The sequence below is a fragment of the Pleurodeles waltl genome, chromosome 6 (assembly GCF_031143425.1).
Source record: "Pleurodeles waltl isolate 20211129_DDA chromosome 6, aPleWal1.hap1.20221129, whole genome shotgun sequence".
Lineage (NCBI taxonomy): Eukaryota > Metazoa > Chordata > Amphibia > Caudata > Salamandridae > Pleurodeles > Pleurodeles waltl.
Window position 1 is genome coordinate 981,357,454 of NC_090445.1, and position 26,022 is coordinate 981,383,475.

A 26,022-nucleotide genomic window follows, 5' to 3' on the forward strand; every position below is an offset into this window, starting at 1 on the left:
CCTCTGGAATCTCCCTTGAGCTAGCTGTACTATCTCTGAGTATGTTTGCCTTGTCCCCTGTGGTGCAATTAAAATTAGGGTCATGCCACTCCTTTTGCATTTGTTGGTTACTTTGTATAACAGGAATTGGGGAAAAAGCATATGCAAATAGCCCCGACCTGTTTATTATATGGACGTTCCCCAGAGACTGAGGGTGTATCTTTCTGGAGGCAAAGTACTGGCATTTCACGTTCAGAGGAGTTGCAAACAGATCTACTTTTGGCATTCCCCATTTCTGAAAATCCTATGTACAACCTTGTGGTTGAGCTCCTATCCGTGAGAGCATGAGGCCTGCATGCTCGTCTGTCTGCCTCAATATTGTCCTTCCGTGGAAGATGTATTGCTTGAATCTCTTAGATGTTCCTGTACTGCCCATTTCCATATTTCCTGAGCTAGTTTTGAGAGGGGTGGAGATTCAGTACCCCATTTGTAGATGTAAACAAAAATTGTTGTAGTATTGTCGGTCTGAATTAAAATGGTCATCCCCCCAAGATGTCTTGGAAAGCTTTTAAGGCTAGAAAAACTGTCCTTAGCTCTAAGATGTTGATGTGTTGTACTGCCTCCTGATATCTCCAGCTTCCTCGTATTTTCAGGGATCCTATATGTCACTCATCCTACCTATAAGGAGTTTTTGTTTATTGTCAATGATGGAGTTGGTTGATGAAATGCTCTTCCTTTTGTAATGCTTTCCGCGTTCCACCACACAATTTCCTTCTGTACCCTCTACGTGACAACCATTATATCTTCCAAACTCCCTGCTGCTTGTGACTACTGATTTTGAAGCTTCTTCTAGATTGGTCTCATATGAAGCCTTGCATGTGAGATTAAGAGAATGCACAATTCCATCTTTCCTTATAGTTTCCCCACGGTCCTCGCTGTCGGCACTTGCCCCTTCAGAGAGTCTCTTCCAGAAAAGATTGCTTTCTCTTTTTGTTTGGAAAAGTCTTCCCTTAAATTCAGTTTAACCTTGCTCCTACGAAAATCATTTCTTGTTCTGTAGAGTGTTTTTCTATGTTTAATGAGAAATTTAGTGTCATCACCATTTGAATATTCTGTTTGCATCTTTGGTATGAGTTTGCTCTTACCAACCAATTGTCGAGGTACAGGTAAACATGTATGCCCTTCATTCTGAAATGTTCTGCCACTGCTGCAAGAAATTCTGTAAACACTACTGGTGTTGATTTTATTCTGAATGCTTATACTTTGGATTACTAATGCTTTCCATTTACCATAAACCTTAGGTATTTATTGTAATTTACATTAATTGAGATGTGTAAGTAGGCATCTTTAAAATCTATAGTTGCTATGTAGTCTCCTTTTTGCAAATGTGGAATGACTTGCTGTAGCGTTGTCATTTGGAATTTTTGCATCTTTATGAATTTGTTCATGAATCTGAGATCTAGTATGGAGGAAGCTGGACTGGTGTGTGGTGGGTACCTAAGGTATATACCAGGTCCAGGAATCCCCTCTTAGTGAAGTGTAGGCAGTGTTTAGAAGCCATGCTCTCTAGAGGTAGCTGTGGAGACATGCAAAGCTCGTGCAATACCACTGTAGTCACACAGCACTTACACACATGAAAGAAATCACTCAGTTGTACAAAAATAAAGGTACTTTATTTTTGGAATAAATCACCACAAAATACTAGACAGGTAACCCACCCTTAGGAGGGAAGTAATACACTAAATGTATACACTAGCAATCAGAAATAGGCATAGAAAAGGTTAGAAAACAGTGCAAACAGTAATAACCAATAGTGAACCTAGGTGGAGCACAAACCGTATGCTAAAAAAACATGGAATGCGAATAAGGTACCCTCACCTAGGTAAGTAAACTGTGTAAAGGGGAGCTGGGGGTATTAGGAAACCATAGAGGTAAGAAACACAACACCCCCCAACAACCAGGAATGCAAGAGTAAAAACACTGGATTTTCCCCAAACCACCCAAAAGGAAGAAAAGAAGAATAAGAAGACACCCAGAGGAGGCTGCAAGAAAACCAATGGTGGATTCCTGAATAAAGAAGACCTGTGAAGAGAGGGGACCAAGTCTAGAGGCACAACAGAGTCCAGTTGGGGAAGAAGCCCCTACCCACCACACTGAAGATGCAGGAGTTGGTCGACAGTGAAGAGGAACAGGTCAGCACTCCAGCCCAGAAGCCGGAGAAGAGTTCCTGATGGATGCAGATGGAGTCCCACGCTGGAAGGAAGATTGCAGACGGGTGTTGGTGCAGGAATTCCGTCAACAAGCCTTGGCAAAAGCAACTTCGCGGTTGGAGGAAAAGAGGTGCTGCCGGGGCCAGCAAGGCCAAGGAGGACTCAACCCAGGAGGGTGTGTCTCAGGGGACTCTGAGTCCACAGGAGTGGAGGCAGCACACACAGGAGTCCCCCCCGGGACGAGTACGCAGAAGGTGCAAGAAGGAGACTACGCAGCACTACAGGAGAGGATCCCACACCGCAGGAGAGCCACATAGGAGGCTGGGATTTGTAGGAAGAAGTGCTGGGGACTGGAGCTGCCCGACCCCTGAAGTTACCTTGGGGGAGACGCAAACAAGCATTGGCAGCTGCAAATGACGTGGTGCACGGTGGTGCGTTCTTGCATGGGAAGGTAAAGGCTTACCTCCACCAAAGTTGGATAGGTGGCAGAGGGGACCTAGAGGACTACTCCAATCACCACCTGTGATGAAGGATCCAACCATCTCAGCAGGAGAAGGTATCCACGCAGCCAGTCGTCATTTGTTGTAGGTTACTGCAGTTGCAGGGTAGTGACTCCTTCACTCCAAGGAAGATTCCGTCTTCTTGTACAGGCTGAAGAGTTGCAGTCAGTCAGTCAGTCAAAATAACTTTATTCAGCGTATTGCCATAAAAGTACACATACATACATAAAAATACAATACTTGTTGCATAATTCAAAGGCAAGACTCTTCAATCTGCAGGTCTATAAAATCTAAGCATATCACTTAAGCCTACTAAATCCATATATAATAATAAATACTTATAAAATCGTATACAACAGTATAAAAATATTTGAATTCCCTTAATAGTCACGTTGCTAATTCATATCGATTCCTAATGGTAATAGCGGATTTGATAAAACTTAAAATAGAGCTGCACATTTGTTTGGATGAAAGGCTTTGAATGCCAATCAATCCTTCTTTATAAAAAAGGGTGTACAAATTACGCAAAATAGGTAATAAAAAGGTTTCCCTAGGAGATGAGTAGAGTGTACAAAATAAAATAAAGTGACAAGTACTTTGTTTCGAAAAATTGTCACAAGGGCATGGCGGTAATGTTTTTTTCCCCACACGCATTTTGTCGGAAACGCCACTTTAAAATGAATCGTGTTAAATCTAAAAAGCACAAGTAAAGAATATAGGGAAGGGATCGGAAACCAAACAAAATAAGGTTCTATCGAATTTGATGATGAAATTTGTACATATAAATCAAAATTACTCAATTTCTCTGCCACCATCTAAGATTCGTGACGTACTCTTTATATCGGAATTTAACAATTTATTTCGCATTGGCGGGCAAGAACTCTGGTTTGAAATACATAAACTCCAAGTCCAAATTTCGAAAACGGTTATGAACAAAATTTAACCATGGAATTTTGTTGTGGTTTGCTAACGAAATACAGTCTTTTACACAAGTTGCAGTCGTCTGAGGATGCACGGTGCAGGAACTGTTGCTAAGCTGGCAGGAATGAAAATTTCACTTACCCAGTGTACATCTGTTCGTGGCATTAGTCGCTGCAGATACACATGTTGTGCATAGCCCGCCATCTGGTGTTGGGTCGGAGTGTTACAAGTTGTTTTTCTTCGAAGAAGTCTTTCGAGTCACGAGACCGAGGGACTCCTCCTCTTTTGCTTCCATTGCGCATGGGCGTCGACTCCATCTTCGATTGTTTTCTTTCCGCCATCGGGTTCGGACGTGTTCCTTTTCGCTCCGGGTTTCGGAACGGAAAGATAGTTTAAAATTCGGAAAATTACATCGGTATTGTTGCGTTTGGGATCGGGTTAGATAGAATCGACACCGAATCGAATCGTGAAGAGCTCCGGTAGCCCTTCGGGGTAATTTCGATCCCCCGTCGGGGCCTGGTCGGCCCGACCGCGTGTAACATCGAGGCTGATGGAACGGACCCCGTTCCGATTCTGTCCTAAATGCCAAAACAAATACCCATATACAGACCAACATTTGGTCTGTAACCTGTGCCTGTCGCCCGAGTAAAGGAAGAAACTTGTGAGGCCTGTCGTGCGTTTCGATCCCGAAAAACGCTCTGTGACCGGCAAGCCAGAAGATTACAGATGGCGTCCACGCCGACAGGACACCGAGAGTTCGAGGAACAAGGAGAAGAAGAGGAAGCCTTCTCTATCCATGAATCGGACTCGGAGGAATTCGACGTCCACGAAACAGTGAGTAAGACGTCGAAGCCAGCACACAAGAAAACAGACAAGGCCCAGGGGACGCCACTGCCAACAGGCCATGGCTCAACCCATAAAGTCGGTGACCGCCCATCGGCACCGAAAAAGGCCGAACTAGTGCCGAGATCGTCCGACTCGGGTCGAGACACAGGCACGCAGCAATCTCGGGACCGAGAAAGTGCTGCCGACAAAGATAGACGCCGAGACAGCGGAGCCGAAGCTGCTCGACGCAGAGACAGCGGCACCGAGGAGGATCGACGCCGAGAAGTTTTGACTCCAAAAAAGAGAAAAGTCGCCTCGGAGCCGAAAACGAGTAAGGACATAGTTTCGGTGCCGAAACGACCGGCAACCGAGCCAACTACCAGCTCCTATTCAGAGGAGCAATCACTGTCCTCTCAATTGCGCAGACATAGATTCGAGGACGAGTTACAATCCACTGAAGTGGACCACACTCAAAAGCGGGTCTTCATACAGAGTGGAACAGGGAAGATCAGCACCCTTCCCCCTATTAGGAGAAAAAGGAGACTTGAGTTCCAAACACAGGAACAAGCACCACAACAGCTACACATGCCATCGAACCTCTGGATACAATGTTGCAGAAGAGTCTTTCTCGTGGATCTGCAACCTGTAGGTTCCTGGAGGGTCCAGTTGCAGGTCCGGTGGACAGAAGTAAAGGCAAGGGTTGCAGAGGAGTCCTGCTGGAATCTTGTAAGCCGAATCTGAGGACCTACCCCAGAGGAAGAACCTAAATAGCCCAGAAAGGGGGACTGGTAACATAACCAGGTAAGCACCTATCACCTGCCTGGCCTGACCACTCAGATGCTCTCAGAGCTCCCTGCCCATCTTAGAATCAAGATGGCAGAACCCAGGGACCATCTGGGGGAGTGATGGACAGGGGAGTGGCCCCTCCCCTTTCCACTGTCCAGTTTTGTGCCAGAGAAGGGACTCTGGGACCCTGAACTGTTGTGGACTGGTTTATGCACAGAGGGCACCAAATGTGCTCTTCAAAGCAAAAGCAGTGGCTTGGGGAGACTACCCCTCTCAAGTCAGTCACACCTATTTCCAAAGGGAGAGGGTGTTACCTCCCTCTCCCAAAGGAAATCCTTTGTCTGCCTTTCTGGGCTTGACAGATCAAGCAGAAGGAGGGCAGAAACATGTCTGAGGGGTGGCAGCAGTTGAGGGTGCCTGGAAAACCATGGAAGACTTGTAGTGGTGAAGCTGGGGGTCCTCTAAGGAGCCCCCAGAGTGCATGGAACCACACAGCCAATACTTGCAAAAGTATTGAGGTATGATTCCGGCATGTGTGATACCAAACATGCCTAGGTTCGGAGTTACCATTATGTAGCTGGGCATAGGTAGTGACCCATGGCATCCCTGCACTCACAAAGTCCAAGAAAATGGAGCTGGAGTTCGTGGGTGCACCTCTGCTAGTGCAGGGGTGCCCCCACACACAGGTACTTGGACCCTGCCCTCTTGGCTAGGAGGGCCTGCCATAGGGGTGACTTATAGTGACCCGGTAGTGAAAGGGTGCAAGCACCCTTTCACGCAGCCTGCAATGGTAGGCCTGTAGAACACTTTGCATGGACTCCCTATGGGTGGCATAATACATGCTGCTGCCATAGGGATCCCCTGGTACCCCAGTGCCCTGGGTACCTATGTACCATATACTAGGGACTTACATGGGGATACCATTATGCCAAATCTGGAGTAGAAAAGGTACAATTTAGACTTTGTGAGAAGGAAATAGGAGTAATTTACCTTGTTGATTTCTTGCTTTGGGATTTGTTCTATTATTTGGGTCCAGTAGGTAGTTTAGACTCATTATGAAGCAAAAATAACAGATTGTCAACCAAAGGCAAGGTGGGTCTACTTATAGCAAGGAAGAAAAGTTAAAGCAGTGGCAGGTGAGCATGAGGTGCCCCTAATGACTCACTCCATCCATTGAGCCACCACCTTAGTAGGAGGGGTACCTTCACTCCACATTGGTGAGGAGATGGAGCCTAAGTGGAATCCTGAGCAGTGCAGGACACAGTCTGGGTAGTATGTTGGGGTTGGAGAGTACAGCTGTCTTCTCACATCCCACTCCCACCATCTACAAGCAGTAATCACTCATTACTGACAAAAACATGGATGAGGCCTGTAGAAGAGATAAGGGAGTGACCTTCAGCTCTCGAGGACACAAAAACCCACTGCCACCAGGGCCATTTTCATGAGCAAAGAGTTATGATGTACTCTACAAGCTTAGCCATGCTAGTAAGTGCAGGGAGAACCCTCAGAGTTCCAAACGCAGCGTACAAGTTAGTACCTAATCTCTTATAGCAGAGGCAACAACTCCTCCGTCCACTCAACAGGGGGTGTGGAATCTAATAACATATCTAATTGTCCATGGGACAGGTTGAGTCATAAATCTACTTGTGCTGTAAAAAAAATACACTTGCCCCTTTGGTACCAGGTAGTGCCTTGATAAATGATGGCAGCAATCACATTCTATAATAATAGCCTCTCTGATTACGCCAGAGCTCATACTATAGTACTGTTTGAGTTGTAGCAACTCCCACATTTAGCCACCTTTCCATAGATCTACATACTGGGACTGGAGGTAGTGTTAAGAAACAGTACCAGGGTTGGAATGCACCTTGGAGTCTGTGTAAACCTGCTATCTGGCATGTTTTAAGGTTTTTCACCAGCTCTTCTCTAATCATTTCCCAAGATGAGAAAGGTTGGAAATGAACTCCTGAAAAGGGCAGAAGTAAAACTTCTTCCAAGGTTGGGGAAAAAAGTGGCTAGAGGGAAAGTGCACTTGTAAACGCTCACCAGATTTTCGCATAAGAAAATCTACCCATGCATATTTGCTCATTCTAAAATGCAGCTCACAAATATTTTCTAGGGTATGATGTCTGTTAATTAATGTGAATTCAGGAAAGCTGTAAATCTGCTCCAATGTAAGGGCATATACCATGGGTGCCCTTTTGTGACTTTATTACAGATTTAGGCCCCTAATTAGGTCTTGTGTTACCCAAGACCTTCTGTTTTTCTTAAAGTTCTGTCTTTCTCTCTCCATCTATCTATAGACTGGGTTCACTGTAGGCAACAGAATTCTACTCTTTCACAGGGATCATATCAGCACCCAAAGTACTTTTGTTCAGTGCCAGAGACTACTGTGGAAATGTGTGCCTTTTGAGACCCCCAAAAATACTATTGCTTTTTATGCCAATGTTTGTTATAATGTTTAGGGCTCCCACAACAATAGAGTTTTACAAAAACCATGTCAAGGCACGCATTGACAATACCAAAAGTTTAACCACCAATGTCATACCTACTGGCTATGCTAAAGTTTGCTTAATTTTATGTTCACCATAATCTAGTTGAGTCTGGTTGCACTGATTTTTTATTCTGAATATTTCTGGGAATACCAGCACTCATCAACACATTTTAGTACCTGATGATTCAAAGAAATTGTACCTAAAATTTCACAGCAGTTTAGCAAACCGTTTTTTCCTCGTTGCAGTTTATTGTGAACATTTACCTTGAAGGCATAGACTCTTCAATCTTGTTTTCAAGCTTCTGTAAATTTTTGCATCTAATAAGAGAGCATTCTGGGAGCATTATACATAGCCTCATACTGTTAAACTTTGCAAATGTTTGTACACATTTTTATACTGGGACACTTCCCCAATAATAAAGATTTTACATTAATGAACCATAAAGACAAGTTTGAGCAACATTAACATATGGACACAAATATTACCTTATCTGCTGACAATGGCCTGCCCTGATCCATAATGTAGTACTGTAAACTGGCAACCAAGGATTTTGTGCTGCAGGGGGGATGGGCCCACTTGCCCAAGGACAAAATAAACATAAACACCTGTTGTTCTTGACCCCAAACGATATGTCCTGGAAGTCGGGCTATAGGAATTCCACCCCCCTGACTTGAGCACTCCCAAAAAAACACCGCAGGCAAGGACACCTATATGAATCCTACACCAATAACAATTTTTGTGGAAAAGTGTGGCTGCATCACACTGGTTTCACACTGACCTGTCTGAAGCAGTAAGTCTCATCACTCCCTGTTAGTCTATTTAGAAGTACTTGATGAAAGGCAGTATCTCTTTGGTATGAGCTATGTTAGCAGGGACGGTCATTATCAGCAATGTCAGAAGCAACAAAACAGTAATTTATATGGGAGGAAGAAAGCAAAGCTCAAACGGTCATTGAGTGCTACCCATGACCTGAATGAAGTATCCGGCCACTCAGCTTCTCATGTTAATGATTGGTTACGTTACTTAGTGTCATGGACAATGATTTACTATCAGTAAAGACACTATCTTCTTAAAAAACGCACACAGTCAAGAAGCTGAAACTTTGTTGTAACTCAAAGTATAACAGATATTTAACGGCTAAAACAGACTGGTTGGTCTCAATGGAATGAAAGAAACTAAGGTAGAAAAGTTGATGGAGGTGAATGCTTACCAGTGCAGTCTCATGCGTTTGTGGACTTTTAAAGTTAACAATATCCAACGTGAGAAACTTTTTGATGCGAACTATATCTGCTTCTCTCGCAGCACGCAGGAAAGAGTGTCCCTTGAATTCATCTAGAAAGACAAATATGAATGATATCAATTCAAATAAACATGGCACAAGCATAAGTTGCCTTTGGAAGCTAAGACTTGCCTACACTCTTCATAGGAGATGTGCAACCTCAGGCTGCTAAGAATACATATACCTTGATCATTCAAGCTAAGAGTGATACACTATACATTCCTTTCCTGAGAAGGTTTTGGACAATGAAACAGCTCTTCCTTTCTAACATTATACATTTTACCTCACCCAAAACTGTGCCATGTATCATTTATTTTCAAACTAAGAATATGAAAAATGCATTTTAAATCTGACAAACAATGTTTCTTTTTGACAATGAGGGCAATGCAATGGTTTGCCACTGGACTTACAGGTCACCAGGAGGGGAGGAAAAAAAAATAAAACACCATCAAATTCCAGTAGTCTTAATGAGCAAATACTGCTTTGATCCTTTGAATAAAAACAAGCAAGAAACATTTATTAGGGAAAACTATTTGTGGGACTGTTTTTTGTTTTTTTTGTTTTAAAAACAAACAGGTGCTGGATCATGAAATCCTTCACTCTATGTCCAGTGAAAGAATCTAAACTGGTGAGTAAGGACAGAACACATTTATAACACATAATAACCATATGGTTAAAAGTAGTGAAGCATTCCATCTTGACAAAAGGATATAGTCTAAATCATGCAACCTAATGCTTGAGAAACTAGATGTGCTGCTTTCAGTGTTTAAACCCTGTCCTTTGCAGATTTACAAGAAGTCAAGGACATTCAGCAGAAAAAAGCTCAAAAGCAAAGAGCAAATATTTGTGAAGAGTACTCAAATGGAAAACTGCATTCTCTGACAGCTTGAATTAGGGGGCAAGTAAGTGCACCAGCTAAGCTTGGTGAAGAAAAGTAGGAAGGATGACGGGGCAATGCAGTTATCTAGATGGGCAGTACAGTGCCTGGCTCTTTGACTGCAGCTGCACATACTTATGCTTTAAGTCTCAGCTATAGATTTCTTTTTTACAATATAAATACAGTAGGCTTTCCGTCCGTCCTCTGCTTACGAACAGATAGATTTGTTGTCTGATTCAGTTGTCTCCTCTTGACTGGATGGATTATCTCCATTTTCTTATGTTTGTGTCACTCATGAAAATTTGGCTCTCACAGTGTTCTGGTTCGTTGACTTGTATAATTCAACTGCTGCTCTCCCTGGCACCTCCCAGGCTCCACTTCTCTTTCTCTCACCCCTTCCCCAGCTTCCTCGATGGTTAGCTCGCCATTCCATTCCATTTTTTTTTTTTTTAATTAGTCCACACCTCTTTATTGATCCCTCCACCCCTTCCTTTTGTCAACACTTTCTTTTTTTTTTTTGCCCGCTGTGCTACTGGCAGGCAGCTATCTTAAAATGTTTTTATCCATTTCAAGAAGGCAGCCCACAGGTGAGTGTACGCGGGTTATGTAATAATAGAACTTAAAGAGTCACAAAGAAGCCTGAACCCTACTACGCCAGACACCGTTAGATAACAAATAAAATCAGTTGTTGCACCAGAAAGCCTGGTTTCAGAAAGGTGACCAGGAAAAAATGCAAATAGAAAATGGTTTGACACACGAAGAGGTACAACACTCCTTTAGAAACAAAATTGAGTTTAAAGAGTCACAATAATGCTTTGGCCAAAACGTAACTACTTGTATAGAGACTAGAGTAACATTTTCATAATTTATTTTAGAAACAAATGGTAAACTGGCAGCCAGTCCTTAAATTTCACCCGTTTGCAAAGTGTAAAAGAGCACAGCACTATATTTAACACCTGGCCTACCATTATTTGCCGATGTCCTCAGGTTACAATATTCTCCACCTACTCAGTGCTCAGAAGGTAGCTCGGGGTTGCACCCATAAGGGATTTCAGAAGTGCAAAGTGATCAACTCAATAAGCTCCTACGGTGCATGAATGAGGAGATCACAAAGACAAAACAAATCTCAGAGAGCAATCATTCTTCAGAAAGTGTGAAGGCATTCAGTGATCTTTACTTAAATCCTGCCACGAACAAAAGAAGTTGGCCCTGATTTAGAACTTGGCGGAGGGGAATACTCCGCCACAAACGTGATGGATATCCTGTCTGCTGTATTGCGATCCCATTATATCCTATGGGGATCGTAATGTGGTGGACAGGATATCTGTCACGTTTGTGACAGAGTATTCCATCTGCCAAGTTCTAAATCAGGGCCTCAGTCTAGGACCTGAAATTTGCACAGAACTACCTTTTCACATTTCAAACCATCTCCAGGTGGATTGGTCAGACAACTTGCTCATTCCATTAAAAATACTGATTTAACACTCCAACTACAATCCACACAAAAAAACAGAATGGTAAGCTCAAGAGATCTCAAATAATATGTACGTTCCCAGAATCAGCAATCTACTGGTTTGAACTACCAGTACATTTCAGTTCTGACATGCCAAGCTAACAACCACTACAAGATTTCCACCTTCATGAGCTAATTAGCTCTCTGATACCTCAAAACTGGAAAACTGAAAGCATGTGGAGAAAACACCATAAAGGGTCCAGATTCCTAGTTCTAGTTCTTCAATGCAAATTGTGGAAATGAAGAAACAAACCGTCAGGTACTCACCAACATTTGGCAAATGCGCAATATCCTTGACCTCTACGTCAAAGAGTCAGCCAGGCATACAGACTCCTATTAAAATTTCTCCATATCCCTAAACCATTCTCTCAAACAAAAGACATTTAGTTGGCAGCTGAAGGTTTAGTAATTTCACATATAAATTACATCACTACTATACCTACCAGGCAGCCCAAACCTTGCTTATTTACCCTCAAAGCCGTCCTCCATGGGTCAGTCAGCCTAGTGACATACAAAAAGATGTCAGTACATCATACCTGTCCTTACCCCTATAGCTTGTCTCTCCTGGACTGCTGCTCAATATACAAGTCTCCATGTACCGCCTATAATGCTCTTGACCAGAACAAACATTAATACCGGTTACAAAAAATTCAGTTCTCTGGCAGAAGCAGATTACTATAAAGCCAAGCTTGTACAAGACGTATACCTCCAGCTTCACAAAGTCCTTCACTCTGAAACAATCTTTCTCTGTTAACATGTCAACGTTTTGAGTTAGCTTTTCAGTATATAGCCAACTCGCCACGTCAATCTTCACTGTCAACAGGCACCTCTATCACCACTGCCTAAAAGACATTTTGTATGCTGTCCCACTTCACTTGAACATGGCTGAATGAGTTTTCACCTAAACAATGTAATATATTTCTGAAGAACCTAATCCTGTTTTCTGGTATTGCATATGTCTGTTTATTGTATCACTCTGCCACCGTACACCCAGGGTCTTGCCACAATAAATAAATGACCAAAATAAATAAAAATACAATTTAAACAATTGTAGCTTTACATATTGTCAATCTAAGTGGCCCAGCATGCTGTTTCTGTTGCTACTCCAAGCACAAAAATAGGCTTTAAACTGAAATGACTGAATAAAGCAAACAATATTAAGAATTTTACAAGGATTAACATCACAAGTTCAAGATAAAATCAGGCAATGCCAAGTCAATCACTTCAATTTTAGTTTACACATTCGATTTCATTGGAAGCAGTCATTTCTATAGTTTAACACCAACTATTTTACTCACATGGCATTTGCTCCTTTAATTCAGCAGTGGGAGCCAAATCTATGGCACTTTTATGATGGCAGTTGAGTAGGGTTGGATCCGCACCATGGCTTAACAGGAGACCACACACTTCCACTCTGTTTTTAGATGCTGCTTCATGCAATGGAGTAAACTGCCAAAGGTCCGTGGCATTTACACAAGCACCATGCTGGAAAAAAAAAATCATATCTCACAATCCATTACCTAGCAAAACCATATAGTCACAGACAAATTATTTAGGTCACTGTAGGCTAACCAGGATACCTTCAGCAAAGGTATTACCAGCACTCTTTTCAGAGACAAAGGAGGTGCACTTGTATATACCGTGGGTGAACCTAATATGCTCTATGTGCTCCTAAATTTGGGCAGGTAAAAAATTAAAACAGGGAATACAGTGAAGTAGGTAAGCCAGGATTCAAATTCAGGTCTCCTGGCTATGCTGTCTGCCACTTACATCCCCAACGAGGAATACAAACAAGCCACCAAAATGGTAAGAATTGAGCAGAACTATCCCCAATCGGACTAGAAGAATAACTTGACAGCAGCCCTGAGACCTATATCCTCTGAAAGTGAAGAAACCTCATCAAATCACTCAACATATTCTGTATTGAAACTGAACTGACAAACCTGCAAAAGAAGTTCTGTTACTTCATAATGTCCGTAGGAACAAGCATTGTGAAGAGGAACTAAGTCACTGAAAAACAAAAATAAAAGCATCACAAGAGAAAAAAAAAACGTTCTTGTTCTTGCACATGCAGATGCTGTAATTACCATGAACGAAATCTAATGAAAACATTTAACTGAAAAGGATGTATGACATTACAATGCGTGTAATTAACATGCATGCCTTTACCACACATTTTTCAGAAAGCATGTCTTTACCATGTGTATGCATTTACCACGCAAGTACAAATGTAAGTTAAATAGCTATACATACATATATTCACTCTACAAGTTGCTGGCAGCGGCCGTGCTCCAGAATCGAGTGCGCGTCGGTAAAGTCGGAATGAGCACACTCCATAAAATCCTACCAAAACCTCTGTGCACTTTCAAAGACACAACATCTGCTATAGTATAAATGCTTTTATTGATTTGCTGTGGTGAAAGGTGTTTCAGTTGCATCTGCAACCTTGATCACCGGCAAAAGATGAAATTTCATTATCACGTATTTTCAGCTTTCATGGCGTGTGACGTCATCAGAACCACTGAGAAAAGACTAAGCAAGTGTGCTCCAGCCACCTATATGTTTCAATAATACAAACATACAATTACAAAAATAATAATAAAGGTGCACTCTACAAGTTGCTGGCAGCGGCCGTGCTCCAGAATCGAGTGCGCGTCGGTAAAGTCGGAATGAGCACACTCCATAAAATCCTACCAAAACCTCTGTGCACTTTCAAAGACCCAACATCTGCTATAGTATAAATGCTTTTATTGATTTGCTGTGGTCAAAGGTGTTTCAGTTGCATCTGCAACCTTGATCACCGGCAAAAGATGAAATTTCATTATCACGTATTTTCAGCTTTCATGGCGTGTGACGTCATCAGAACCACTGTGAAAAGACTAAGCAAGTGTGCTCCAGCGACCTATATGTTTCAATAATACAAACATACAATTACAAATATAATAATAAAGGTGTAGTAAAACCAAGAATTAATATTGATGATAGAAATCCTATGTAAAAGCTATAATGAATATGTTGCCTACACATCACTTACACATGAAAGCAAATATAAGTGTACGTGCAATAGATTTCCCAATTTGCAAAGACACCTAAATTAATTATCTGAAATGCGCAATCATTACACATCACACTCCTGTGGGTATATTGTTAAGATGAACACCAATCAAGCTGCTCCCCTATGGGCAATTCATCTAGTTGATCATAGCACTAAGATTGAATCAACTCATATGGCGCCATAGGACATCTGAGCTGCAGACAAAGATTTTTTTGCACAACATATTTAATGGAGAAATCAAGATACATGCTATTACAACTGGGCCCGAGTGGGCTTGAGACTGACAACCTCCACTAAGATCACTGGGGAATTGTAAAACAAAATATTCAACATCTACAAAAACATCTCTACTCCCTGGAATGATCTACCTGAACATATAAAAAACACCTATACCCCATCATCATGATGTACATCACAAATGTGAAAGCTAAAACCAAATTAACACAGTTGTTGTTTGTAACACTCCTCAAGGTCCTGTAGGGCTTGCAGCTATATCTAGGAATTACAAATGTGTATTGTAAGGAAATGCCTCCTTGGCATGGTTATCCCCTGACTTTTTGCCTTTGCTGATGCCAAGTTATGATTTGAAAGTGTGCTGAGATCTGCTAACCAGGCCCCAGCACCAGTGTTCTTTCCCTAACCTGTACTTTTGTTTCCACAATTGGCACACACTGGCATCCAGGTAAGTCCCTTGTAACTGGTACCTCTGGTACCAAGGGCCCTGATGCCAGGGAAAGTCTCTAAGGGCTGCAGCATGTTTTATGCCACCCTGGGGACCCCTCACTCAGCACAGACACACTGCTTGCCAGCTTGTGTGTGCTAGTGGGGATAAAACGACTAAGTCGACATGGCACTCCCCTCAGGGTGCCATGCCAACCTCACACTGCCTATAGGTATAGATAAGTCACCCCTCTAGCAGGCCTTACAGCCCTAAGGGAGGGTGCACTATACCATAGGTGTGGGCATAAGTGCATGAGAACTATGCCCTACAGTGTCTAAGCAAAACCTTAGACATTGTAAATGCAGGGTAGCCATAAGAGTATATGGTCTGGGAGTCTGTCATGCACGAACTCCGCAGCACCATAATGGCTACACTGAAAACTGTGAAGTTTGGTATCAAACTTCTCAGCACAATAAATGCACACTGATGCCAGTGTACATTTTATTGTAACATACACCCCAGAGGGCACCTTAGAGGTGCCCCCTGAAACCTTAACCGACTACCAGTGTAGGCTGACTAGTTTTAGCAGCCTGCCACACACCAGACATGTTGCTGGCCACATGGGGAGAGTGCCTTTGTCACTCTGTGGCTAGTAACAAAGCCTGTACTGGGTGGAGGTGCCTCTCACCTCCCCCTGCAGGAACTAACACCTGGCGGTGAGCCTCAAAGGCTCACCCCCTTTGTTACAGCACCCCAGGGCCCTCCAGCTAGTGGAGTTGCCCGCCCCCTCCGGCCACGGCACGACTTTTGGCGGCAAGGCCGGAGGAGATAATGAGAAAAACAAGGAGGAGTCATTGGCCAGTCAGGACAGCCCCTAAGGTGTGTCCTGAGCTGAGGTAACTCTGACTTTTAGAAATCCTCCATCTTGCAGATGGAGGATTCCCCCAATAGGGATAGGGATGTGCCCCCCTCCCCTCAGGGAGGAGGCACAAAGAGGGTGTAGCCACCCTCAGGGCTAGTAGCCATTGGCTACTAACCCCCCAGACTTAAACACACCCCTAAATCGAGTATTTAGGGGCTCCCAGAACACAGCAAGATAGATTCCTGCAACCTAAGACGAAGAAGGACTGCTGAGCTGAAAAACCTGCAGAGAAGACGGAGACACCAACTGCTTTGGCCCCAGCTCTACCGGCCTGTCTCCCCACTTCTAAAGACACTGCTCCAGCGACGCGTTCCACAGGGTCCAGCAACCTCTGAAGCCTCAGAGGACTACCCTGCATCTAGAAGGACCAAGAACTCCCGAGGACAGCGGCTCTGTTCCCCAAAGACTGCAACTTTGTAACAAAGAAGCAACTTTGGAACAACGCGCGTTTCCCGCCGGAAGCGTGCGACTTTGCACTCTGCACCCGACGCCCCCAGCTCGACTTGTGGAGAACAAACAACACAGGGAGGACTCCCCGGCGACTACGAGACCGTGAGTAGCCAGAGTTGACCGCCCTGAGCCCCCACAGCGACGCCTGCGGAGGGAATCCCGAGGCTCCCCCTGACCGCGACTGCCTGCTTCAAAGACCCGATGCCTCGTAAAGACACTGCAACCGCAGCCCCCAGGACCTGAAGGATCCGACCTCCAGTGCAGGAGTGACCCCCAGGTGGCCCTCTCCCTTGCCCAGGTGGTGGCTACCCCGAGGAGCCCCCCCCCCCCCTGCCTGCATCGCTGAAGAGACCCCTTGGTCTCCCATTGAATCCTATTGCGAACCAGACGCCTGTTTGCACACTGCACCCAGCCGCCCCCGTGCCGCTGAGGGTGTACTTTCTGTGCTGACCTGTGTCCCCCCCGTGCCCTACAAAACCCCCCTGGTCTGCCCTCCGAAGACGCGGGTACTTACCTGCTGCCAGACTGGAACCGGGGCACCCCCTTCTCCATTGAAGCCTATGCGTTTTGGGCACCACTTTGACCTCTGCACCTGACCGGCCCTGAGCTGCTGGTGTGGTAACTTTGGGGTTGCTCTGAACCCCCAACGGTGGCCTACTTTGGACCCAACTTTTAACCCTGTAGGTGGTTTACTTACCTGCAAATCTAACAAACACTTACCTCCCCCAGGAACTGTTGAAAATTGCACTGTCTAGTTTTGAAATAGCTATTTGCCATTTGTGTGAAAACTGTATATGCTATTTTGCTAATTCAAAGTGAAATACCTTTCATTTAAAGTATTGTTTGTAAATCTTGAACCTGTGGTTCTTAAAATAAACTAAGAAAATATATTTTTCTATATAAAAACCTATTGGCCTGAAATTGTCTTTGAGTGTGTGTTCCCCATTTATTGCCTGTGTGTGTACAACAAATGCTTAACACTACCCTCTGGTAAGCCTACTGCTCGACCACACTACCACAAAATAGAGCATTAGAATTATCTCTTTTTGCCACTATCTTACCTCTAAGGGGAACCCTTGGACTCTGTGCATGCTATTTCTTACTTTGAAATAGTGCATACAGAGCCAACTTCCTACATGTATGCATTTCTTCATCGCAGTTGAGACTATTACGATTTTTGGTGTTGAACTCTATAATATATCTGGACTCAAGTCTCCTAATGGCTCACTGCCTGTCTCCCCCTCTAATATTCACAGCTATTGCATCAATAACTAAGTATTCTAGAGACACCGCAGCACTCCTAAACAGTACGCATTTATTCTTTAATCCATATAAGTCCAGTTGAAGTGAGATCCCTTTATTGATTTTAAAGGCATCAATTGGGCAGTTAAGAAATGAAGATAACTCCACAGCCAACACATGTTTCATCACAATAGTGACTTTTTCAAAGCTGTAAAAATATACAAACAGCTAGTAATCATATACACGTATAGAGGATGATAGCAAAGGTTGGCAAGTATATATTAAGCTATGACTAATGTCTTTAAACCCATGTGTTCAGGGAAAGGTCACTTCAATACTCAGCCAATGGGGGTGAAAGCTTGAGGCATGCAATTCTGTATAGTTTGGTATGTAATATGTCACCTGTGATCTTACTGTATCGGATAAGGATAACAGATTACATACCAAACTATACAGAAAAAACACCAAAGACAATACGATTCTCAGAAAGAGGCTATACTAGAGGTTGCATTGAGGAAGTAAAACAGAGTATGCACGCGGCTCCGATGCTATATGGTGCCATATGAGATGATTCAATCTTAGAGCTATGATCAACTAGATGAATTGTCAACAGCGGAGCAACTTGATTGGTGTTCACTGATACTGTATATTTTATCCTACCAATGTACCCACAGGGGTGTGATGTGTAATGGTTGCGCATTTCAGATAAATAATTTAGGCGTCTTTCCAGTACATTAAATCTTTTGCACATATACTTATATTTGCATTTCATGTGGAAGTGATACGTAGGCAGCAGAAAATTTTTATAGCTTTTACAAATGATTTTTCTCATCAATATTACTCCTTGGTTTCGCCACACCTTTATTATTATTATGTTTCTAATTGTATTTTTGTAGTATTGAAACATATAGGTGGCTGGAGCACACTTGTTTAGTCTTTTCACAGTGGTTATGATGGCGTCACAAGCCATAAAAGCTGTAAATATGGGTTAATGAAATTTCACCTTTTTTGACCATGACCAAGGTCGCAGATGTGATCGAAACACGTTCGACAGCAGCAAACCAATAAAAGCATATATACAGTGGCTGACGTCAGTCCCTTCGTTTGAAAGTGCACAAAGGCTTTGGTTGTGTGTATATGTATATATATATATATATATATATATATATATATATATATATATATATATATATATATATATATATATCTCATGTGCCTTGCCCACACAGTGCTTTACCACGTCAGTATAAATTTAAGTAAAATATATATAGGTATACACACATATACATATACATATATATACATATATGGAAAATGTCACTTACCCAGTGTACATCTGTTCGTGGCATTAGTCGCTGCAGATTCACATGCTGTGCACATCCCGCCATCTGGTGTTGGGCTCGGAGTGTTACAAGTGGTTTTTCTTCAAAGAAGTCTTTTCGAGTCACGAGACCGAGGGACTCCTCCCATTTCGACTCCATTGCGCATGGGCATCGACTCCATCTTAGATTGTTTTCCCCGCAGAGGGTGAGGTAGGAGTTGTGTATGCTAGTAATAGTGCCCATGCAATGGAGTGAATGTGTATGTACATAATGAAGTTTAAAGTAATATATTTACAAATGTACAAATATTTAAGATCTACTTCTAAACGGCTAAAGGCTCCCGGGGAGGCGGGTGGGCGCATGTGAATCTGCAGCGACTAATGCCACGAACAGATGTACACTGGGTAAGTGACATTTTCCGTTCAATGGCATGTGTAGCTGCAGATACACATGCTGTGCATAGACTAGTAAGCAGTTATCTCCCCAAAAGCGGTGGTTCAGCCTGTAGGAGTTGAAGTAGTTTGAAATAATGTTCTTAGTACAGCTTGACCTACTGTTGCTTGTTGAGCGGTTAACACATCTACACAGTAGTGTTTGGTAAATGTATGAGGCGTAGACCATGTTGCTGCTTTACATATTTCGTTCATTGGAATATTTCCTAGAAAGGCCATGGTAGCACCTTTCTTTCTGGTTGAGTGTGCCTTTGGCGTAATAGGCAGTTCTCTTTTAGCTTTAAGATAGCAGGTTTGAATACACTTAACTATCCATCTAGCAATGCCTTGTTTTGAAATTGGATTTCCTATATGAGGTTTTTGAAAGGCAATAAATAGTTGTTTTGTCTTTCGAATTAGTTTTGTTCTGTCAATGTAGTACATTAGTGCTCTTTTGATGTCTAATGTATGTAGTGCTCTTTCAGCTACAGAATCTGGCTGTGGGAAGAACACTGGTAATTCTACTGTTTGATTCAAGTGGAACGGTAAGATTACTTTTGGTAAAAATGTAGGATTTGTTCGTAGAACAACTATTTTTGTGTATTTGAATAAATGGTTCTTGAATGGTAAACGCTTGAATTTCACTCACTCTTCTTAGAGATGTGATGGCAATTAAAAATGCAACTTTCCACGTTAAGTATTGCATTTCACAAGAGTGCATGGGCTCAAAAGGTGGACCCATGAGTCATGTTAAGACAATGTTGAGGTTCCATGAAGGAACTGGTGGCGTTCTTGGTGGTATAATTCTCTTTAGGCCTTCCATAAACGCTTTTATGACTGGTATCCTAAATAATGAAGTTGAGTGCGTAATTTGCAAGTAAGCTGAAATTGCAGTAAGATGTATTTTTATGGAAGAGAAAGCTAGTTTTGCTTTTTGCAAATGTAGTAAGTATCATACTATATCTTTTGTAGATGCGTGTAAGGGTTGAATTTGATTATGGCAGTAATAAACAAATCTTTTCCACTTATTTGCATAGCAGTGTCTAGTGGTAGGCTTTCTAGCCTGTTTTATGACCTCCATACATTCTTGTGTGAGGTGTAAGTGTCCGAATTCTAGGATTTCAGGAGCCAAATTGCTAGATTCAGCGATGCTGGATTTGGATGCCTGATCTGTTGTTTGTGTTGTGTTAACAGATCTGGTCTGTTTGGTAGTCTGACATGAGGTACTACTGACAGGTCTAGTAGTGTTGTGTACCAAGGTTGCCTTGCCCATGTTGGTGCTATTGGTATGAGTTTGAGTTTGTTTTGACTCAACTTGTTTACCAGATATGGAAGGAGTGGGAGAGGGGGAAAAGTGTACGCAAATATCCCTGACCAGTTCATCCATAGCGCATTGCCCTTAGACTGATGTTGTGGGTACCTGGATGCGAAGTTTTGGCATTTTGAGTTTTCCTTTGTTGCAAATAGATCTATTTGTGGTGTTCCCCAAATTTGGAAGTAAGTGTTCAGTATTTGGGGGTGAATCTCCCATTCGTGGATCTGTTGATGATCCCGTGAGAGATTGTCTGATAACTGATTCTGAATTCCTGGAATAAATTGTGCTATTAGGCGAATGTGGTTGTGAATCGCCCAATGACATATTTTCTGTGTTAGGAGACACAACTGTGTTGAGTGTGTCCCTCCTTGTTTGTTTAGGTAATACATTGTTGTCATGTTGTCTGTTTTGACAAGAATGTATTTGTGGGTTATCATGGGTTGAAATGCTTTCAGCGCTAGAAATACCGCTAACAGTTCTAGGTGATTTATGTGAAGCTGTTTTTGCTGTATGTTCCATTGTCGGTGGATGCTGTGTTGATTGAGGTGTGCTCCCCATCCCGTCATGGAAGCATCTGTTGTTATCACGTATTGTGGCACTGGGTCTTGGAAAGGCCGCCCTTGGTTTAAATTTATACTGTTCCACCATTGAAGCGAGATGTATGTTTGGCGGTCTATCAACACCAGATCTAGAAGCTGTCCCTGTGCTTGTGACCATTGTGATGCTAGGCACTGTTGTAAGGGCCGCATGTGTAATCTTGCATTTGGGACAATGGCTATGCATGAGGACATCATGCCTAGTAGTTTCATTATTATTTTGACTTGTACTCTTTGTTTTGGATACAAGGCCTGTATTACATTGTGAAATGTTTGTACTCTTTGTGGACTTGGAGTAGCAATCCCTTTTGCTGTGTTGATTGTTGCTCCTAAGTATTGCTGTGTTTGACACAGCTGCAGGTGTGACTTTGCGTAGTTGATTGAGAAACCTAGTTTGTGTAGGATTTCTATGACATATTTTGTGTGTTTTGAACACCGTTTTAGCGTATTGGTTTTGATTAACCAATCGTCTAGGTATGGGAACACATGTATTTGCTGCCTTCGGATATGTGCAGCTACTACTGCTAGGCATTTTGTAAAAACTCTTGGCGCAGTTGTTATTCCGAATGGCAACACTTTGAATTGGTAATGTATCCCTTGGAATACAAACCTTAGGTACTTTCTGTGTGAAGGATGTATTGGTATATGGAAATATGCATCCTTTAGGTCTAGTGTTGTCATGTCGTCTTGTTGTTTGAGCAGTGGGATTACGTCTTGTAGAGTAACCATGTGAAAGTGGTCTGATTTGATGTAGGTATTTAATGTTCTGAGATCCAGTATCGGTCTCAGGCTCTTGTCTTTTTTGGGTATCAGGAAGTACAGTGAGTAAACTCCTGTGTTTAATTGTTCTTTTGGTACTAATTCTATTGCTTCTTTCTGTAGCAATGCCTGAACTTCTAGTCCTAGAAGATCTATATGTTGTTTTGACATATTGTGTGTTTTCGGTGGGACGTTTGGAGGGAATTTGAGAAATTCTATGCAATAACCATGCTGGATAATTGCTAAGACCCAAGTGTCTGTTGTTATTTCCTCCCAATGTGTGTAAAACTTGGTTAGTCTCCCCCCCACAGGTGTTATGTGTTGGGGATTTGTGACGTTGAAGTCACTGTTTGTTTTGAGGAGTTTTGGGACTTTGGAACTTTCCTCTGTTTCTTTGAAACTGTCCTCCTCTATATTGTCCCCGAAAACCTCCCCGCTGATACTGGCTCTGGTAAGTGGGCTTTGTTTGTGAGGTTGTGGCTTCTGTGGTTTGCCCTCGAAACCTCCCTCGAAATTGTGTTTTTCTAAATGTGCCTCTGCTCTGCGGGGAGTAGAGTGCGCCCATGGCTTTGGCCGTGTCAGTGTCTTTTTTAAGTTTTTCTATTGCAGTGTCCACTTCCGGCCCAAACAACTGCTGTCCGTAGAATGGCATATTCAGCACAGCTTGCTGTATCTCTGGTTTAAATCCTGATGTACGCAGCCATGCATGCCTCCTTATTGTTACTGCTGTGTTGACAGTTCTAGCAGCTGTGTCTGCAGCATCCATTGCTGATTGAATTTTATTATTGGAGATATTTTGTCCCTCTTCTACCACTTGCTGCGCTCTTTTTTGGAACTCCTTTGGCAAGTGTTCAATAAGGTGTTGCATCTCGTCCCAATGGGCCCTATCATATCTGGCTAGCAAAGCTTGCGAATTTGCAATACGTCACTGGTTTGCTGCCTGTGCCGCCACCCTTTTGTCTGCTGCGTCGAATTTTCTACTCTCTTTATCTGGAGGTGGCGCGTCTCCTGAAGTATGAGAGTTGGCTCTTTTGCGCGCTGCTCCGACTACAACAGAGTCTGGTGATAGCTGTTGCGTGATGTACACTGGGTCTGTTGGTGGAGGTTTATATTTTTTATCTACTCTTGGAGTAATGGCTTTCCCTTTGACAGGCTCCTCAAACACTTGTTTGGAGTATTTTAGCATTCCAGGCAACATCGGCAGACTTTGATATTGACTGTGCGTAGACGACAGTGTATTAAAAAGGAAGTCGTCTTCAATGGGTTCTGAGTGAAGGCTGACATTGTGAAATGCTGCTGCCCTTGATACCACTTGAACGTAGCCTGTACTATCCTCTGGTGGCGAGGGTCTCGCTGGATAGCATTGAGGACTATTATCTGACACTGGTGCGTCGTAAAGGTCCCATGCTTCAGGGTCATCTTGACTCATCCCCGTATGTGTTGGGGATTGTATCATTGGTGGAGTGGCTACCGGTGATAGTTGTGGAGAGTGATGTGGGGATGATGGTGGTGTTACTTGTTTAACCACTTTTGCTTGTGGCTGTTTGTCCTTGTCTTGGAAGGCAAGTTTACGTTTCATTCTGATTGGAGGAAGAATGCTGATCTTCCCTGTATCTTTTTGAATAAAGAGCCGCCTTTGCGTGTGATCTGGCTCTATTGTCTCTAATTCTGGTTCAAATCTGTGTGTCTTCATTTGTGAGGACAGTCCTTGTTCCTCTGAATAGGAACTAATTTTCGGTTCGGAGGCCGGATGTTTCGGTACCGAAACCTTTTCGGATGCTTTTTTCGGCTCCGACAAAATCTTTTTTGCTTTTGGCGTAGTGCCCTTTCGGTGCCGACCGATTTGGGTGCCGCTGTCTCGATGCAGAATCTTTTCGGAGCCACTCTCTCGGGCCCGAGATTGCTGCGTGCCTGTATCTCGACCGGAGTCGGATGACTTTGACACCAGCTCGCCCTTTTTCGGTGCCGATGGACGGTCACCTATTTTTCGGGTTAAGCCATGGCCTGTTGGCGGTGGCGTCCCCTGGGCTTTGGCAGTCTTTTCGTGAGTTCTTTGTTTCGACTTCTTACTCACGGTTTTCGGCGTTTCTTCCGGATCGATCTCCTCCGAGTCCGAATCCTGGATGGAGAATGTTTCTTCCTCCTCCTCGAAACGCCCTTGTCCTGTCGGCGCCAACGCCATTTGCAGTCTTCTTGCTCTTCGGTCCCTGAGTGTCTTCCTGGACCGAAACGCTCGACAGGCCTCACAAGTATCCTCCTTGTGTTCTGGTGACAAACACAAGTTACAGACCAGGTGTTGATCTGTATATGGATACTTGTTATGGCATTTTGGACAGAAGCGGAATGGGGTCCGTTCCATCAGCCTTGAAGAGACACGTGGCCAGGCCGACCAGGCCCCGACGGGGATCGAAAAAACCCCGAAGGGCCACCGGAGCTCTTCTTAATTCGGTGTCGATCTGTTGTAACTAACCCGATACCGAACGCAAACAATACCGACGATTTTTCCAAGATTCTAACTAACTTTCCGACCCGAAACACGGAGCGAAAAGGAACACGCCCGAACACGATGGCGGAAAAAAAACCAATCTAAGATGGAGTCGACGCCGATGCGCATGGGCGTCGACTCCATCTTAGATTGTTTTCCCCCGCAGAGGGTGAGGTAGGAGTTGTGTATGCTAGTAATAGTGCCCATGCAATGGAGTAATGTACATAATGTAGTTTAAAGTAATATATTTACAAATATACAGATGTTCAAGATCAACTTCTAAACAGCTACAGGCTCCCGGGGAGGCGGGTGGGCGCATGTGAATCTGCAGCGACTAATGCCACGAACAGATGTACACTGGGTAAGTGACATTTTCCGTTCGATGGCATGTGTAGCTGCAGATACACATGCTGTGCATAGACTAGTAAGCAGTTATCTCCCCAAAAGCGGTGGTTCAGCCTGTAGGAGTTGAAGTTGTTTGAAACAATGTTCGTAGTACTGCTTGGCCTACTGTGGCTTGTTGTGCCGTTAGCACATCTACACAGTAGTGTTTGGTAAATGTATGAGGCGTAGACCATGTAGCTGCCTTACATATTTCGGTCATTGGAATATTTCCTAGAAAGGCCATGGTAGCACCTTTCTTTCTAGTTGAGTGTGCCTTTGGTGTAATAGGCAGATCTCTTTTTGCTTTAAGATAACAGGTTTGAATGCACTTAACTATCCACCTAGCAATGCCTTGTTTAGAAATTGGATTTCCTGTATGAGGTTTTTGGAAAGCAATAAATAATTGTTTTGTTTTTCGAATTAGTTTTGTTCTGTCAATGTAGTACATTAACGCTCTTTTGATGTCTAATTACAGTTCGGTTCAGATTGTACAGACACCAAACCATTGAAATTCAGCAGTTCTAGTTAGAGTTCTCACCAAACTATAACACGGGCCCATAGGTAATTATAACTCATGCCCTCACCATGCACAGTTTTCTCATCAATAATTATAATGCAAATGTTTCTGTAATATTATCAACGATGTCATAAAATATCATGAGTGTTGTAATATGTGGGGTAATTAGCATTGAATGGGGAGGGCATGAATTATAGTTACCTTAAGGTTGATTTCAGCCCCGGGGACCCCATTCCCTTGGGGCCTGACTTTTTGTGGGGGAGGAGGGCACTTACACCCCCCTCCCTTCCTGGGCCGATCTTGCCCTGGGGACCCCTTAACCTGGGGCCCGTCACATTTTCTTTTTTTTAGGGAAGGGGGTATGTAGGACAGCCGTGGCAGATGCGATCCCCAGGGCCATTAATGGACCCACGCTGTCCCCTCAGCCGGCATTTAATCCGGTGGTGCCCTGGGGGATGGGGCCCCCGAGACTGAACTCCAACATAACACATTCCACCC

At 43.4% G+C, this 26,022-nt stretch overlaps 1 protein-coding gene across 2 annotated transcripts in view; it reads right to left on the minus strand.

Annotated features, from left to right (window-relative positions):
• Positions 1-26,022, minus strand: part of TNKS2 (tankyrase 2) — a 511,364-nt gene that overhangs the window by 357,849 nt on the left and 127,493 nt on the right. For both annotated transcript variants that reach the window (XM_069239858.1, XM_069239857.1), the window contains exons 7-9: positions 13,329-13,395; positions 12,684-12,870; positions 8,927-9,048 (exon numbers count right to left, since the gene is read on the minus strand). In XM_069239858.1, coding sequence (XP_069095959.1) covers positions 8,927-9,048; positions 12,684-12,870; positions 13,329-13,395 — 376 coding nt within the window. The remainder of the gene's footprint in view (positions 1-8,926; positions 9,049-12,683; positions 12,871-13,328; positions 13,396-26,022) is intronic.